Source organism: Mus caroli, chromosome 19, assembly GCF_900094665.2.
Source record: "Mus caroli chromosome 19, CAROLI_EIJ_v1.1, whole genome shotgun sequence".
In the NCBI taxonomy this organism is placed as follows: Eukaryota; Metazoa; Chordata; class Mammalia; order Rodentia; family Muridae; genus Mus; species Mus caroli.
The window spans coordinates 3,498,168-3,515,040 of record NC_034588.1 but is presented as its reverse complement, the minus strand read 5'-3'; the positions used below and the strand labels follow the sequence as shown (position 1 = coordinate 3,515,040).

Sequence of the window (16,873 nt, the reverse complement as noted above, 5' to 3'; positions counted from 1 at the left end):
CCTTCCCTTCCCTTCCCTTCCCTTCCCTTCCCTTCCCTTTCCTTTCCTTTCCTTCCCTCTTTCTTTCTTTTTTGAGACAGGGTCTTGTTATATAGTCTATAATAGCCTAGCTCACAGTGTAGCCCAGGCTGGACTATTTGTGGCAATCCTCCTGCCTCAACCTTCTTAGTCCTGGGATAATAGTTTGTGTGCCATCACACTCATTATTTTTTCATACTAAGTTTTTAAAGTCTAGCAAGCACTTCACACACAAGCATATAGCAGTTTGGGCTAGCAGAGGCTCAGCCCCAGCCTGATAGGAGGCTATAATGCTGGGAAAGAAGTAAGTGTGTGCGTGTGCGTGTGCGTGTGTGTGTGTGGTTTTTTTGAAAGGCCACACTGGGATTTGAGTGGGGGCACTGTTTAAGGACAGGCTTCAAAGAGGAACCTCAAGCTGAGCCGAAGGACAGCTTGGAGGCAGGCTAGAACAGGGAGGTGGGGACAGAAGGTTTGTGGTCCCATGGGCTGCCTTGACTGCTGGCCATCTTTCTGGGAGGAAACTTGATCCCAATCTTTCTCTCCAGCCCTCCAGGAGCAGAAACCGGAGAAACAGTTCCTTACCCCTTCCCTCAGCCAGTGATTCTGTGGGGACAGACGGCTTAGACGTGCAGCCTTCTTCCCATTGTAGGGTCAGTGGGGCTCCCAGGCAGCCCAAGAGCCGGGGAACCAGGGGGCCCCAAGAAGACCCCTTGGACAAAGAGGCCTGGGCTCTCAGATCCCCCACAGCCTATATTGGGGCTCTGAGAAGGAGCTGGGATGAGGCTGTGGATAGGGGAGATGACTGGTCTGAACAGGGAGCTCCTGGCCAGGGCTCTTGCTCTGAAGTACAGCCATCACTGAGGAGACGATCCCTGGGAGACTCCCCAGCTGAAGACGGCTGGCAAGAGTGGGCAAGAAAACCCTCTGCCAGGTCTAGATGGGGAGCTAAGGCCCATTCCCTGGGAACAGGCCTGGGCTGATATCTGAGCATTGTCTGGGACACGAGGGAAAGAAGAATAAAGCTGAAACCCCTTGAAACTGGGTTCTGTGTCTGCTGGCTGCTTGTGGGAGACTGGAGGTGCTGGGGACGTCCATCGCTGTGGGCTTCTGTAGCCAGGGAGCCATGCCTGGACCAGGCAGCAAAAGGAATCATAGTGTGGCCATTTGGCCTTGTGAAAACCTGCATGAGCTGGCCAGGTAACCAGCCAATGGGGGCAGGGCCTGCGTAGGCATTTAACAGCGGATGAGATCTGGGGTCTGGGATATGAGAACAGTGAACTTAGTTGGCCTGACCCTGCCTCTCAGGGCACTTTTCTCTCTCCACATCTCCCAACCTCCTCATCTTCCCCCACCCAACCGTTTTGGAGTTGAGCCCTACCTCAGGGAGCTCACAGTCTGGTTTCTATAAGAGGTGGTATGGCACATCTCTGAGCTGAGTCTCCAGGATGATAAAGGGGAACTGATACAGCTTTAGTTGTCAATTTGACACCTGGGAAGAGGAAACCTAACAGAGAAATTGTCACCATCTGATTGGCATACGGGAGTGTCTACAGAGGTATTCTCTTGATTGATGTAGGATGGCTCAGGCCACTGTGATGCTACGTCCCTAGGCAGGTGATCCTGGGCTGTATAAAAAAAGCTAGCAGAGAGCCTGGAGATATGGCTCAATAGTTGAGAGCACTCACTGCTCTTCTGCAAGGCCCACATTGGGCAGCTCACAGCTTTCTGTAACTCCAGCTCTAGGGAATGCCTCTGGCTTCCATGATCACCAGTTAAAAATAATAAAAATCTTGAAAGAAAAAAAGAAAGAAAGAGAGAGAGAGAGAGAGAGAGAGAGAGAGAGAGAGAGAGAGAGANGAGAGAGAGAGAGAGAGAGAGAAAGAAAGAAAGAAAGAAAGAAAGAAAGAAAGAAAGAAAGAAAGAAAGAAAGAAAAAAGAAAGAAAGAAAAGGCAGCCAAGCAAGGCAGAGGAAGCAAGTGAACAAGCAGTGTCCCTCCACAGTCTCCACTCCAGTTCCTGCTGGGACAATTCTGTAATTTTGGTTTCTTTGAAAACCACAGAAATATTATGCGAATGTATTTGTGCGATATGGGGCAGAGAGTTCCTGAGACTGTGTGACTTTTGGAATTCTGGAGTTCTCAAAGGGTATATAAACAAACACTAGGAGAGGCTACGTGGGTTGAGAGGCTACGTGGGTTGTTAAGTCGTGTGCACAAAGAAGAAACAAGAAGAAATTAGATAACCTGATGGTGAAGATCAAACTTGCACCAAGGAACTGGACACCCCTAGTCAGCAGGAAGTCTAACAATAATGTCTCCCTCCTTTCTCTCCTTGGCTTTCTTCAGGGATCTCTTTCCTTTTCCCTCTATCCTTTTTTCTCTCTTACCCTGTGTTAGGAAATTGAAAGGGTGGGAGAAAAGGGGTGAAGAAGAGTGGAAGAAAAACCCCACAAAGTAGCAAAAGACAGCTACAAGTTCCTACCTCCATGTTCTTGCCTTGGCTTGGCTTGCCAGCTAAAACTCTTTTCCCCACAAGTTACTTTTTGCCAGAGTATTTTGTTTTAAATCATAGCCACAGAGAAGCAAACTACTATAGAAGGTGATGGACCATGTGGCTTTCATGCCATCGCGTGCTCAGAGCTTAAGGAACTGTTCTGGGAACTTGGAAGACCACAGTGAGAGCAGTGCAGACCATGGCTTGTGAAGTTTCAGAGTTTGTCAGGGTTATCCATATGATGTATTTGAAATAAGAATCAGTAGAAGTGATCTGGGCTGTGGTGGCGCACACCTTTGATTCCAGCACCCAGGAGGCAGAGGCAAAGTCTTGTGGGAAATGTTTCTCAGGGTCACCACACAGACGCTGTGGCCAAGTGGGGGCCAAGGCTGCATCTTAAGCTGTCAATCAAACTTGGCAAACAATGTGTAAGAGGCTCCCAAATGGTTCTGGTTTCAAAGGCCTGGAAGGGTCATGGAGAACAGCTGAGGCTTGGTACTATATAGCAAGGTCAGAGTCCCAGAAGGGGGCCAGGAGGTCTGTGGTGAAGGTCCAGTTTCAGTCGCAGTGGGGAACTCAGGATCTGGGAGATGCCAGGGATGTGGGACAAATGCTAAGGACAGCAGCAGTTGTGGAAAGGAGTTGACTCAAGCCTTCAAGACAAGCCATGTGTTCTGTGGATGGCAGGCTAGCAGAGCAGAGCAGCTTCAGTGATTTGAGGCCAGAAGAGCATTCGTGAGCCCCACATGCTGGGTACTGACTCTGCTATCACTACCACATGGTGGCTCAAAAACCATCTATAATGGAATCTGATGACCTCTTCTGGGGTGTCTGAAGATACCTACAGTGTACTCATATAAATAAAATAAAGAAATCTTAAAGTATGTCAGTATTTTAGACTTTACAGTAGCCCACATTTAAGAGACTAGATTTTTAAAAAAAGATAATATAGACTATCCAGTTATTGGTTTTTTTGTTTGTTTTTTGTTTGTTTTGTTTTTTGAGACAGGGTTTCTCTGTGTAGCCCTGGCTGTCCTGGAACTCACTCTGTAGACCAGGCTGGCCTCGAACTCAGAGATCCACCTGCTTCTGCCTCCCGAGTGCTGGGATTAAAGGTGTGTGCTACCTATTTAAAATATTGGGATGCTAGCATGAGACCTTAAGGACAAATAAGAAAGGAACGGCTATGCTTTAACAGAGACAAGCTGATGGGGTGAAATGTCATAGTTCTTTTGTCAAACTAGACACCTAGGAAGAGGGAACCTCACAGCTGAGAGACTGCTTCCAGCAGATGGGCCAATGGGCATATTTGTGGAGGCATTTTCTTGATTGCAAATTGATTATAGGAAGGCCTAAGTCACTGTGGGTGATACATCCCTAGCTAGATGGGCTTGGGTTATGTAATAAAGCTAGCTGAAAAAAAAAATCAAGGCATGAAAGTCAGTAAGCAGTGCTCCTCATAAGCAGTGCTCCTCATAAGCAGTGCTCCTCATAAGCAGTGCTCCTCCATGGTCTCTGCTTCAGTTCTGATCTCCAGGTTCCAGCCTTGAGTTCCTGCCTTGACTTCCCTCAGTTATGGATTGTAACCTGCAAACCAAATAACCGCCCCTTCCCCAAGCTGCTTTAAGTCAGAACGTTTTATCACAGCAACAAAGAAGCAAACGAATACAGGGACAATTAGGCTGGGTGGCAGGATGTGAGTCAGGGCACCCGAGGCTGCCCCAGGGAGGGTGGGGCTCCCTGGGAAAGGTGGAGTGGGGTCCTTGAGCAATCAGCCCTGCAGGCTCCCTCTTTAATTCTTTTTGAAATTACATTTATTTTATATTATGCCATATGTTTGCACTGTATGTAGGTGCAGGCACTTAGATCTTAGGGTAGCTTGTGGAAGTCGGTTCTTTCTTTTTACCATGTGGGAGGGAACTAGGCATCCAAGTCAGATGGTCTCCTTTGGGGCAAAAGCAACTTTACCCATGTAAAGTGACTTCCTGTTTCTGAAGTGTGCTCTCAGGATGCCCATTGCAGGCCCAGCATCAAGAGCCTAGGGCTCCTGTGTCCAGGGAATATAAAGATCTCCACTGTATTTGCTGAGCTTAACGAGTGTAACGAGTGGTCCTAAAGAAGGAAGTGGGCTGTGATTTGTGTCAGTTGGCTAAGAGGAGCAGAAGAGGCAAGGCTGCCACGTGGGAGGGAGGGCTCCATCAGCCCTGGTGGGCAGCCCTCCTCAAATCCTGGGACACAGACCTCTAGTGTCCTCCATATCCTGCTGGACAGACACCTGGCTAGGAGGCTTACTCCAGCTGCAGCCACAGGTCACCTAAAGGCCCTGCAGGGCTCTCACTGGTCCCGGGGCCGGGAGACCCTGCCACCGTCTGAGGCTTCCCACCCACAGCCCCGCTCCGTCACGTTCCAGCCGCCTGACTCAGGCCGCACGGGGCGGGCTGGGAGCCGGGAGGCGGTGCCGGCGCCCGCTCGGCCCCAGAGGCGGCACCAGGAAGCACCCGCCCCGGCCGGAGCCGCCATGTAACCGGCGCCGCCCGTAGCCCCAGCAGCGCGGGCCCCAGCGACCGGCCCGCCATGGGAGACGAGGATGAGGACGAGGGCTGCGCCGTGGAGCTGCAGATCACCGAAGGTGGGTGCCGGATCCCGAGGCGACTCTCCGGGACGGGTGGCAAGAGTCAGCGACCCTCTGGGCTCACTCGCCCCCCTGTGTCCGCAGCCAACCTCACCGGGCATGAGGAGAAGGTGAGCGTGGAGAACTTCGCGCTGCTCAAGGTGCTGGGCACGGGAGGTGAGAAACCTCTTTCACTGGCATGGTGCTTTGGGCCTTCTGCCCGCCCACTCGCCTGGACCTGGGCCTGGGCCTGGTTGCTGGGGAGGTCCCCCCACCCTTTCCCGGCATAGCTCCCCTTGCCCGCCCCGCCCTACCGTACCAGGGTTCCGTGCCTACTTGCAGGGCGTCCACGTTGACAGGACTCTTCTCTGCAAAGTCCTGTGCGAGCGTGCCCCCTGCCGCGATTTCCTAGCCTCTTTGGGGTTTTGACTCCCTCCCAAGAGCTTTGCACAGCTTCTCCCCCCATCTTCCCTTGCGAGCCCCACTCTTGTATTTTGCAAATTCCCCAGTCCGGGTTTGCACATCCCTCCGCTGACTGGGAGCGCGCCTTTGCCTCCGGTGCCAGCGTTTTCATCTTTTCTCAGCTCTCTTGATCATCCCAGGTTTGCACGTGCCCCGCCCCTTCCCCGCCCCGCAGGCCTTCTGGAGTTGCAAGCTCCCCAGGCTAGTTTGCACTGCACATTGCTTTTCAGGCTTAACCGAGCACCCTCCAGGGAGGGCTCACCTTCTCCTTAGAAGGCTCTGTCAGCCTTTTGCACCCCTCTTCCCACCAGTCTGCACCGCCCTCGCACTTACAGCCCACCTTCCAACCGCTTGCTTGCTGCTCCCACAGCCTATGGGAAGGTGTTCCTGGTGCGGAAGGCGGGTGGGCACGACGCGGGCAAGCTCTATGCCATGAAGGTGCTACGCAAGGCGGCGTTGGTGCAGCGCGCGAAGACACAGGAGCATACCCGCACCGAACGCTCGGTGCTGGAGCTGGTGCGCCAAGCACCCTTCCTGGTCACACTGCACTACGCCTTCCAGACGGATGCCAAGCTGCACCTCATCCTGGGTGAGGGCCTGTCATATCTCAGCTTTGGAGGGGGACGGGAGTTAGGTTAGGCTACCTTGTAGGGAAACATCTCAACTTCTCCTCACTCCCAGACTACGTGAGCGGTGGTGAGATGTTCACTCACCTCTACCAGCGCCAGTACTTCAAGGAGGCTGAGGTGCGAGTGTATGGGGGAGAGATTGTGCTGGCCCTGGAACACCTGCACAAGGTAAGAGACGCCCTGCCTTTTGGCTGCTCTCCGGGGACTGCCCTGAACCTAATGAGGGGCTTCCTGTTTCAGGGGTGACCTGGGTGGGGACCTTGAAAGAACTGCTTGAGATAGCACTACCTGGAAGGGTCTTCTGCTCCAGAACCTTCTGGAAGGGGCTTTCCTCCAACAGGAACCTAGGCTAACCTTCATCGGACTTCCTTAAGTGGTGACCTCAGACCTCAGTCCTCAAGGCCTCTGAAATGGGACTTTTTGTTCACACTCTTGGGCGCCTTGGGGCCTGTGCACAGGACTTCTCAATGCAGGGTGCCTTTGGTGGCCCTTCTTGAGTCCCTTCTTACTTGCTTTTATTTTGTGCATGTGTGGTGTGTGCATGTGCATATGTGCCAGAGCACATGTGTGGGTCAGATTCTGTGACATTAACGATATCCTTCCACCTTTGCATGGGTTCTGAGATCCATCTCATATTGTCCGCACTCTCTCTGCTGAGCCCTCTCCATGGTCCCCTGTTTAACTCTTCCTGTAGCCATCTCATGTGCCCAAGCTGGCCTTCAGATCCCTGTGTAGTCAAGATGACCTTGAACTTCGAATCCTGCAGCCCTTGTCTCTTTGAGAGTTCAGGCTTGTCGATCGATCACTCCTGGTTTCATGGGGTGCTGGGGACCCAGCCCAGGGCCCCATGCTACGTGCTCTTCTAACCAGTCCCACCCAGCCTTGGTCCTTATTTTTTCTCTTTGATCTCTTCCTTTTCTTCTTTGTTTGTTGTTTTGTTTTGAGGGTCTTGCTCAGTAACCCAGCTCTCCTGCTAATCGCTGACTAGCCTTGGCTGGCTGCCTTAGCCTCCTGGGCACTAGAAGGATGGGCATGAGTTTACATGCCTGGATCCAGTGGCTTTTCTTATCTAATAACTAGCTCTGCCCAGCTTCATCCTGCCCTGGAGATCTCCCTGCAGGTGAAAGATCTTCAGGGAATCTCTTTATCCTACGTGGGGACCAACAGGGACCCACAGGGCTGTGGCTGTGTAGTGTGTCTCTCAGGGTGGCACTCATCGTCCCATCTGCTCCTGACAGCTGGGTATCATCTACCGGGACCTGAAGCTGGAGAACGTCTTACTTGACTCGGAAGGTCACATCGTCCTTACAGACTTTGGGCTGAGCAAGGAGTTCCTGACGGAGGAGGTGAGTGAGTGGCACTCCCAGCCAGGCCTTGGACCTGCTCCCTCGGTGTCAGCCCCCTGGGAGGGGGCTGCAGAGTGGTCGGGTACCAAGGTTCCCATTGTTTTCCCAGAATCTTCTAATTTGAGCAAGTTCTGCTCTAAGCCTTTATGGCCCTTGGGGTAGGGGTGAAGCTAAGGTATACAAATAAGGTATACAAATGGGTCCTCTTGGCTTCTCAGAAAGAGCGGACCTTCTCCTTCTGTGGCACAATCGAGTACATGGCTCCCGAAATCATCCGAAGCAAGGCTGGACATGGCAAGGTGGGTTGTCAGGGTGAAGGTGGCAGGGGTGGGGCGAGTGCACAAGGCCTTCACTCTGGCCCTGCCCCATAGGCTGTGGACTGGTGGAGCCTGGGTATCCTGCTCTTCGAGCTGCTGACAGGGGCCTCACCCTTCACACTGGAGGGAGAGAGGAACACTCAGGCTGAGGTGTCCCGGTGAGTTGTACAGGTCATGGAGGGTAGCTGAGGGCTATACGGCCTTCCTGGGCTGGGCTGGGAGGGGGCTTGCTGCCCCTGACACCCCACCCATCCTCCCAGACGGATCTTGAAGTGCTCCCCTCCCTTCCCCCTCCGGATTGGGCCTGTGGCACAGGACCTGCTACAGCGGCTGCTGTGCAAGGACCCTAAGAAGAGGTTGGGCGCAGGTCCCCAGGGTGCGCAGGAAGTCAAGAGTCACCCCTTCTTCCAGGTGAGGCTTTAATGTATGACCTCATAGATCCTTCACCTCTGAAGGCCGGGCTGCAGCATGGGGAGCACAAGCGTATTCCATCTTTTCTGATGTTACACACAATAAGAGGTCAAAGGGTAGAATGTGCAGACCTTACTGTCCTCAGGGCACTCACTGGGCAGCTCCCTGGGAATGTGTGAACTAGCACGGAGCCTTCACATGTGACCTCACTGAGTGGGTTTTCCTAGCTGTTGTCTTCTTCTGTTTATATATAGTCATCAGATTTGGCATCTATCTGACATGCAGCAAGAGCATCCATCCATTTGTGGGTATCTATCCCCTGTGGGCAGACACAGGTCCCTCCTGCCTCCATGCTGGGACCCGAGCCTTGGAGGGTCTCCAGGGCTGCTCTCAGAGCAGTCTTCCTCTCCTGGGCCAGCACGGCTCCAGGTAGAGGCATGGGCAAGACTAGAACCCAGAATGGAGCTGACCAGGGTCCACTCCCTTCAGTGAATTTCTGGAACACCTCCCTCCCCCATCTCAGACTGCTGGGAGGGTGCTCACCTGTCTATCATCCTGCAGAAGTCCCAAGGTCTCTGAGGCTTGGCACTTGACATGGTGTCCTCTCCCTTCTGCCCTTTCTTTGGACAAAGATCTTTGGAGGCTACTGCACATACACACTTACCTGACATTACACACATACAAACACACATGCATATATATGTGCACATACAATGGGGTGGTGGTGAGGAGAAGAAATCCAGACTAGGTTGTGTTTAAGAATCCAAGCTCATTCATTCTGTCTGTCTCTCTCTCTGTTCTTCCATATTAAGATATGGCATCCATTTTCAGGGTTGCTTTGTGACTCCAAAGGGATGACTATGTAGCCTGCTTTCCAGGACGGAAGTGGGAGGAGGAAGGGCAGGGTTTGCAAGTTTCTCACCTTCCCTTCAAGGTGCTTTCCTAGGCTCCACCTGACAGTATTTCCTTGCAAGCTATTGGGCACAACCAGCTACAAAGAAGTGTCTGTAAGATGGTGCATCTTGGTTGTATTGGAATTGTGATGCTAAAAAGACAGGAAAGTGGATGCTGGCAGAAGCTTAGTTCTGCCACCTTAGCTTAAACATGTCAAAGAGCAGGTGCTCATTCCCAAAAGGGAGGACAACTTGTAGGGGTGGGTTTTCTCCTTCCACTCTGTGACTGTGAGGCTTGGGGGGGGGAGTGCCCCCATGCAGGGAGCTGTCTCACCTGCGTGTTTAGTCTCTTTGTTGTTATGAGTATTAATTCTCCAGTCCAAGTGCCACATGGTAATTATACATAGGTTGCAGAATGGCTAAGAAAGGGTTAGAGAGGCTTCCCTGCTGAGGTTGTCCTGAAGAGACTGAGCAGATGCAGGGCCAGGCAACAGCTGTTTCCGGGCCCAGGGCCCAGGCTGAAGCGGGCTGAATGTCATTGAAGAAGAAGCTAATGGGGCGCTTGGGTGAGAGTCCTCTGCTGTGGCAATTTGCCTGGATGAGGTTGTCACCTGTGACCCAGTGACTAGTTAGCAGGGCAGCCACAGTTTGATCCTAGGATCCTTCTTTTCACAGTCCCAGGGGTAGGACTTCCTTTAGATGTGATATGCTCAGTGTCTGATTTTTCTGACATCCACCAGGGTCTCAAACTCCCTATGTGTTTCTGACTCTCCTGCCTCCACCTCCCCAGTTTTAGGATTATAGGCATGCTCAGTTTATGCATTCTGAGGATCAGACCAGGATTCTGTGCACATCTAGGGAGGCACACTACCGCCTGAGCTTCGCCCTCACTCAGGGCTTGCTACATTTCCAGGTGTCCTTATTTATTAGATACAAATATTTATCAGCTTGTGCCTCTGGCTGTGCTGGCAGATGGCAGTTGTTTACTTGTATAAAGGAGATGTAACGTTCATTCTTTCTCAGCAGTTAGATTCAAAATGGAGTAACGCACACCAAGGCTGTGTGATTATCAAGTAGTCATTCAAGGTTAGGCACAGGCTGAAAGGTTCTGTTCTATCCACAGAGGAAGCAGAGTGGTCACCTTGTTCTCACCTCTCACCCTTACCCTCTGTTCCCAGGGTCTGGATTGGGTGGCTCTGGCTGCCAGAAAGATCCCAGCCCCATTCCGGCCCCAGATCCGCTCAGAGCTGGACGTGGGGAATTTTGCGGAGGAATTCACCCGGCTGGAGCCCGTCTACTCCCCTGCAGGCAGCCCTCCACCTGGGGACCCTCGGATCTTTCAGGTGAGTGGGACCCCACATGGCCCCAGATGGCATAGATGCAGGACACTGTTACTTGCTTCAGTCCTGCTGGCAAGGTCACTCACTGCACAGACCCTGGGTTACTCTGAGGACACATCTCCCCGGACTGTTCCACTTCCCAGGGGTGCCTGGTGTTGTCAGTTATAGAAGTCACCATAGCTGTTTTTGATGGCTTTGTATTTCATACTAATATCTGCTCACTCTTTTCAAACTTTTATTCATTTATGATTGACTTACTCACTCATAGGGATTTTGTCTGCTTGTATGTTTATGCACCACGAGTATGCCTGGTGTTCAAGGAGGTCAGAAGAGGGTGTCAGATCCCTTGGGACTGCATTGCAGACAGTTGTGAGCTACCAGGTTGGTACTGGGAATCAAACCCAGGTCATCTGGAAGAGCAGAGCTCTTAACTGCTGAGCCATCTTTCCAGCCCCCGTTTCCCTTTATATACTAGGGATGAAACATAGGGCCTTGCTCTGCCATTGAGCCATGCTACTATCTCCTTTTTCATTTTGAGATATGGCCTTGATGAGTTGCCTAGGCTGGCCTTGAACTTGCTACCTTACTGCTTAGTCTCCTAAGTAGCTGAAGTCCAGGTCAGTGCCTCCAGGCCTGGATTTTCATTTCCTTTCCATTCCACCATTTCTGTGTTATCTAAAAATATTACTTTAGGGTCTAGAGAGATTGCTCAACAGTTAAGAGCACTGGCTGCTCTTGCAGGTGACAGGAGTTCAATTCCCAGCACCCACAACCATCTGTGAGTGTAGTTCTAGGGGATCTGGCGCCCTCTTCTGGCCTCAGAGGGCCCTGCAATTCAAATGTGGTGAATGGGCATGCATGCAGGCAAAACACCCACACATATAGAATAAATAAACTGAAAAAATATTGCTTTAAATTATTAAAGGGCAGCCGGGCGTGGTGGTGCACGCCTTTAATCCCAGCACTCGGGAGGCAGAGGCAGGCGGATTTCTGAGTTCGAGGCCAGCCTGGTCTACAGAGTGAGCTCCAGGACAGCCAAGGCTACACAGAGAAACCCTGTCTCAAAAAAAAAAAAAAAAACCAAAAAAAAATTATTAAAGGGTTGATGATGTAGGTCAGTTGGCAGAGAGCTTGCTCTGCGTATGTGAAGCTTGGGTTTAGTCCCAGCACTGCATAAGCCGGGCTGTTGCTCAGGAAGCAGAGGCAAGAGGATCAGGAGTTCAGGGCCATCCTTAGCTACATACGGAGTTTTGAGGCCAGCCTGAGATATATGAGACTCAGTCTCAAAAATTATTAATAATTTTCAAAATTGCTAAGTGGACAAGATGCTATGGTTGTACCATAGCCCAGCACACTTGCATAGAAACCCAGGGCAGAGTGGCAAGGCTTGCCTTAGCTTGGCATCCAGGGCCTGGGGTGATGTGATCCTCTGTCAGCTGCTTACCATTCTCCTACCTGATGTTCCACACAGTACCACTGCACGTTCTAGAGGCTCCCAAGCACACCTCTATTTTGCCTGCTCCAGAGCAGTCAACCGGCAAGCTCCGCATAGGTTCAGACCACTTGGCTCTCTGGGATTTCCTTTCCTGTGCACTGCCCTTGAGCCTACGTACCTACTGCTGAGCAATTTGACAATGACTGGTCTGGAAGTCCCTAAGGAATGGGATTAATCCCTGTGTCTTTCAGGCTTAGGGCTCAGGTCCAGCCTGTAGAACATAGTTTAAACATATTAAATAAAACTAGAACACTATTGAATATGATGGATCCAGCCAGTTGTGATGGTATTACACTGGTCATCCTGAGGGCTAAGGTGCAGACTCTGGGTGAGACTCTGTTGAGCGCCCATAACTGGGTCTGGGCACTGGGAATGAACCAGAGACCTTAACAGGACAAAGCACTACCCACATGGAGTCTGGTTTAAAGAAACCAGTTGTGCGGCATGGTAATGGACACCTGTAATCCCAGCACTGTGAGACTGAGGCAGGAGGACAGATTCAGCCTGGGCTACATAGTGAGTACCAGGCCAACTGAGGCTACATAGAATGACCTGTCTCCAAACAAAGTGAGGACTGAGTAGTGCTGACACTGATCTTTAATCCCAGCACTCAGGAGGCACAACCAGTGGGATCACTGTGAATTCAGACCAGCCTGGTCTACACAGTAAGACCCTGCCACAATACAAATTAACAACCCCAGACAACAACAACTGGAACAAAACAGTAACAGCAGGACTCTGAAATTGCTAGGACACGGGTCTGTATGAAAAGCAAAGGCCGCCTTTCCATTCTCTTGTCTTTCCTTGGTACCTCTTCCTCTCACTGAGGAGTCCAGGGTCTGGCTTGAAAGGATAGAGAGTAGGCTCCCCCCACCCCCTTAGCCGATGAATTATCTTAAGCTAAGTGTGTATGACAACAGGAGCAGCCCTTGTGTACAGTCCTGGGCCACTAGTCTGTGCTAGGTACATTGTGGGTAGAAAAGCTGGTCACTGTGATAAGACAAGTGTGTGTGTGTGTCGATTGCACACTTGGAGGGTAGGCATGGCTCCAAGTAATCATGGGATAAGATGTGTCCACACAGGCTGTGTGCGCTCAGATGTAAGAGTGCCCTCACTGCCCCTCTGTGGATGAACTCAGCTGCCCCCAACCCCACACTCATCCAACCCCACACTCATCTTTGCAGGGATACTCCTTCGTGGCTCCGTCCATCCTCTTTGACCACAACAATGCAGTGATGGCTGATGTACTGCAGGCACCCGGTGCCGGATACAGGCCCGGCAGGGCAGCAGTTGCCAGGAGTGCCATGATGCAGGTGGGCTGGCCTGGGGTGGAGGTGGTATTGGCTTTGTCCTCTGGGGTGAGGGGACTCTGGCCCAGTTCCACCGGTTGCTGGTGGTATGATTTGGATGTAGGCAGGCCGTCGGCCATGACAGGGCCACTCATATCCAGCGTAAGACTCTAACGGGCACCCTTTATCTCCAGGACTCGCCTTTCTTCCAGCAGTACGAGCTGGACCTTCGGGAGCCAGCGCTGGGGCAGGGCAGCTTCTCTGTGTGTCGGAGATGTCGGCAGCGCCAGAGTGGCCAGGAGTTTGCTGTCAAGATCCTCAGCCGCAGGTGGGAGCCGGCTGTGGGCAGAGCCCTCCAGAGAGGGCTAGGGATAAGGGCCCAGTAGGCCACTGTAACCCCTCCGGCCTTGTCCCCAGGCTGGAGGAGAACACTCAGCGAGAGGTGGCTGCCCTTCGCCTGTGCCAGTCACACCCCAACGTGGTGACTCTGCATGAGGTGCTTCACGACCAGGTGACCAATGCTTGTTAGGGACAGCCTGTGTGGAGTGGGGGGTGGTAGAGAAGAGAGAGAGAGAGCCCAGAAGTGGGATCTGAGGGGTATAAGGCCTGAGGACTGAGGGACACTGCTAAGGATGGAGCCGGAAAGGAATGTGAGGAGGATGCTCAGGAAGGGGGCGGAGTTTATGGGATGGGTGTGGTTAAATTTGGATAAAGAATGGGGTCCTGAAAAGCTGTTTGTTTGAGGTGGGGGTGGGGAGTCCAGGAATATGGGGCTCCCGCGGTACCCGAGCAGGCAGGTGGTGGTAGTGACCTGCCTTGCATCCCGCAGCTACACACTTACCTGGTCCTGGAGTTGCTGCGAGGCGGGGAGCTACTGGAACACATCCGCAAGAAGCGGCTCTTTAGCGAGTCAGAGGCCAGCCAGATCCTTCGGAGCCTGGTTTCGGCCGTGAGCTTCATGCACGAGGAGGCAGGCGTGGTGCACCGCGACCTGAAACCCGAGGTGGGTGCGGGACCAGGGCCGTGGAGCAGGACTGCCTGGCACCTATGCTGGGCCCTGCCCCTGACTGTCGCCCGCTCCCCTCCCGGTAGAACATCTTGTACGCGGACGACACTCCCGGGGCCCCGGTGAAGATCATCGACTTCGGGTTCGCGCGACTGCGGCCCCAGAGCCCGGCGGAGCCCATGCAGACTCCTTGCTTCACACTGCAGTACGCTGCACCCGAGCTGCTGGCACAGCAGGGCTACGACGAGTCCTGCGATCTATGGAGCCTGGGTGTCATTCTGGTAAGGTTCTCGGAGGAGCTGGGGTTAATTTTCCTGATGGTTAGCCGGAGGCAGGGGACCAGGTCTGTTAGTGGGGGTAGCATGTCTTTGAGGCCAGAATGCAATGGGTTTCTGCGAACCTGGGATTGAGGGTCCATCACTTTTGAGTCCCTGTAGTGGAGAGGGTGGTGGAGCTGTGAGCGGGTGAGGATGCAGCCTGCCCCCTTGCAGCCTGGGCCGGTCTCACTCCTTTATCTCCTCCTAGTACATGATGCTGTCTGGCCAGGTTCCCTTCCAAGGGGCCTCCGGCCAGGGTGGACAGAGTCAGGCAGCTGAGATCATGTGCAAGATCCGTGAAGGGCGCTTCTCCCTGGATGGGGAAGCCTGGCAAGGTGTGTCGGAGGAAGCCAAGGAGCTGGTCCGAGGTGCGGAGCTGGAGGACTTGGGGCATGGTTAGGGAGGGAAGGTTATGAGATCCTCGGATCAGGGACAGGTGCGGGAGCAGAGTGAGTCTCCTTTCCAGCATGCCCCTGCCTTACCACCAGGGCTACTGACAGTCGACCCCGCCAAGCGGCTGAAGCTGGAGGGGCTGCGTAGCAGCTCGTGGCTTCAGGACGGCAGCGCGCGCTCCTCGCCCCCGCTCCGCACGCCGGATGTGCTGGAGTCCTCTGGGCCAGCAGTGCGTTCAGGGCTCAATGCCACTTTCATGGTAAGAGGCGGGCCGCTGGTAGGCGGAACCCGCCTTTGATGGGTTAGGGGGTCTTGACCTCTGGGGGCTGGAGGCCCGGGGCTTGTCGATCTGGGCACTGTAGGATGCGCGCCGAGGCGAGGACTAGCAAACCCAAATCAGGCGGGGTGGGGACATTCATTCTCTCCTTTCCCAGGCGTTCAACCGAGGCAAGCGCGAGGGCTTCTTTCTCAAGAGTGTAGAGAATGCGCCTCTGGCCAAGAGGCGCAAGCAGAAGCTCCGGAGCGCGGCCGCCTCCCGCCGCGGCTCCCCAGTGCCTGCCTCCTCCGGTCGCCTACCAGCCTCTGCCGCTAAGGGGACAACTCGCCGAGCCAACGGCCCCTTGTCCCCTTCCTAGCTCCCGCCACTGTGACCCCCTTACCTTTAGGAGCTCCGATCCGGGAGCCTGGTGCTGCCACCAGACTTTTGCCAGCGGCTCCCATTCTGATCCCTAGGAATTGCCCTCCCCTCCACACCCACTTCCAGACAGAGCAGAAGTATTTTTATAAGCAGAGATTTTTTTAAAGTGTCTTACTAGATAAGAGTTGGGGACACCGAGAAGCAACTGTTGTGAGCAAAGTGGATCTTGGGGCTCCCTCGCCTGATCCCAATGCTGCCCCATCAGGAAGAGAGAAGGTCCTTTCCAGGGGCAACTCTGCTAAGAAAGGGCATCCTATCCTGTTCCTAAGTACCCAGTTGCCATGGAGAAGAAATCAGGAGCCTGTATACTGTGCTTCCCTGGGACTTTGCCCCTAGGAGGGGACACCCATCAATGTCACTTTATGGACCGTGTGCAATGATGTCCACCAAAGACCTGTGTTGGGAATGAGAGAGAGAGAGAGAGAGAGAGAGAGAGAGAGAGAGACCCTGAGGGACCTCTAGAGCATTTCTGAGATACATCACTTTTGTCAACAGCTTCTCCCCTAGTGGGGCTAAGGAAGAAGGCAGGTGCTCCCCAAGGGGAGCCCCTTTCTCACTCACCCATTCCTCATGGGCACAGCTGCTTCTGGCTGCAGGTGTAGCCATAGGGTTCTGGGCTAGGCATCCACAGTCACTGCCTCAGCCCCTCTAGGCTGTGCCTTTGACTTTAAAATAAAACTCCACCCAGTGCTGCATGTGGATCTGTGGTTTGTGTTCATGGAGAGGGTGTCTGGAACCAGAGTTGGAGGGACAGGTAGACCTTTGAGAGGGTGTCAAGAAGACAGTCACTTAGCTGTATGTTGGTGTGAACCTGTGTATGCAGGTATGCATGCATGCGTGTTTGTGTGTGTGTGTGTGTGTAGCCCTGAGGTCCTCATGGCTCATCTTTCCTCCGTTGCTCTCCACCTTTAATTAATTAATTAATTAATTAATTAATTCCAAAACAGGGTTTTCTCTGTGTAGGCCTGGCTGTCCTAGAACTTACTCTGTAGAGCAGCCTGGCCTTGAACTCACAGATTTAGCGATCTACTCGTCTCTGCCTCCCAAGTGCTGGGACTAAAAGCAAGTGTACCCTCCCACCACCCCCAGCTAATTAATTTTTAAACAGGGTCTCTACACAGCATTCGTTGGCTGTCCTAGAACTCAGTATGTAGAT

At 53.0% G+C, this 16,873-nt stretch overlaps 2 protein-coding genes across 3 annotated transcripts in view; both read left to right on the top strand.

The window, feature by feature from the left end:
* Ccdc88b (coiled-coil domain containing 88B) overlaps positions 1 to 1,060 on the top strand; it is a 13,946-nt gene extending 12,886 nt beyond the window's left edge. The window contains exon 27 of the mRNA XM_021151811.2: positions 564 to 1,060. Within this exon, the coding sequence (XP_021007470.1) occupies positions 564 to 619 (56 nt within the window). The 3' untranslated portion in view covers positions 620 to 1,060. The remainder of the gene's footprint in view (positions 1 to 563) is intronic.
* A 3,929-nt stretch (positions 1,061 to 4,989) lies between these two features.
* Positions 4,990 to 16,412, top strand: Rps6ka4 (ribosomal protein S6 kinase A4). Of its 2 annotated transcripts, none has more exons than XM_021151389.2 (17): positions 4,990 to 5,140; positions 5,228 to 5,299; positions 5,955 to 6,173; positions 6,266 to 6,381; positions 7,452 to 7,559; positions 7,778 to 7,858; positions 7,931 to 8,034; positions 8,137 to 8,287; positions 10,359 to 10,523; positions 13,200 to 13,328; positions 13,499 to 13,632; positions 13,722 to 13,815; positions 14,134 to 14,307; positions 14,397 to 14,591; positions 14,836 to 14,995; positions 15,116 to 15,279; positions 15,455 to 16,412. In XM_021151389.2, the coding sequence occupies exons 1-17, from the start codon at positions 5,086 to 5,088 to the stop codon at positions 15,653 to 15,655; spliced, it is 2,322 nt and encodes a 773-aa protein (XP_021007048.1). In that variant the 5' UTR covers positions 4,990 to 5,085; the 3' UTR covers positions 15,656 to 16,412. The 2 variants fall into 2 exon arrangements, with proteins under 2 accessions (XP_021007048.1, XP_029328656.1); XM_029472796.1 differs by having other exon boundaries at positions 5,016 to 5,140; positions 5,228 to 5,253.
* Positions 16,413 to 16,873: the final 461 nt, after the last annotated feature.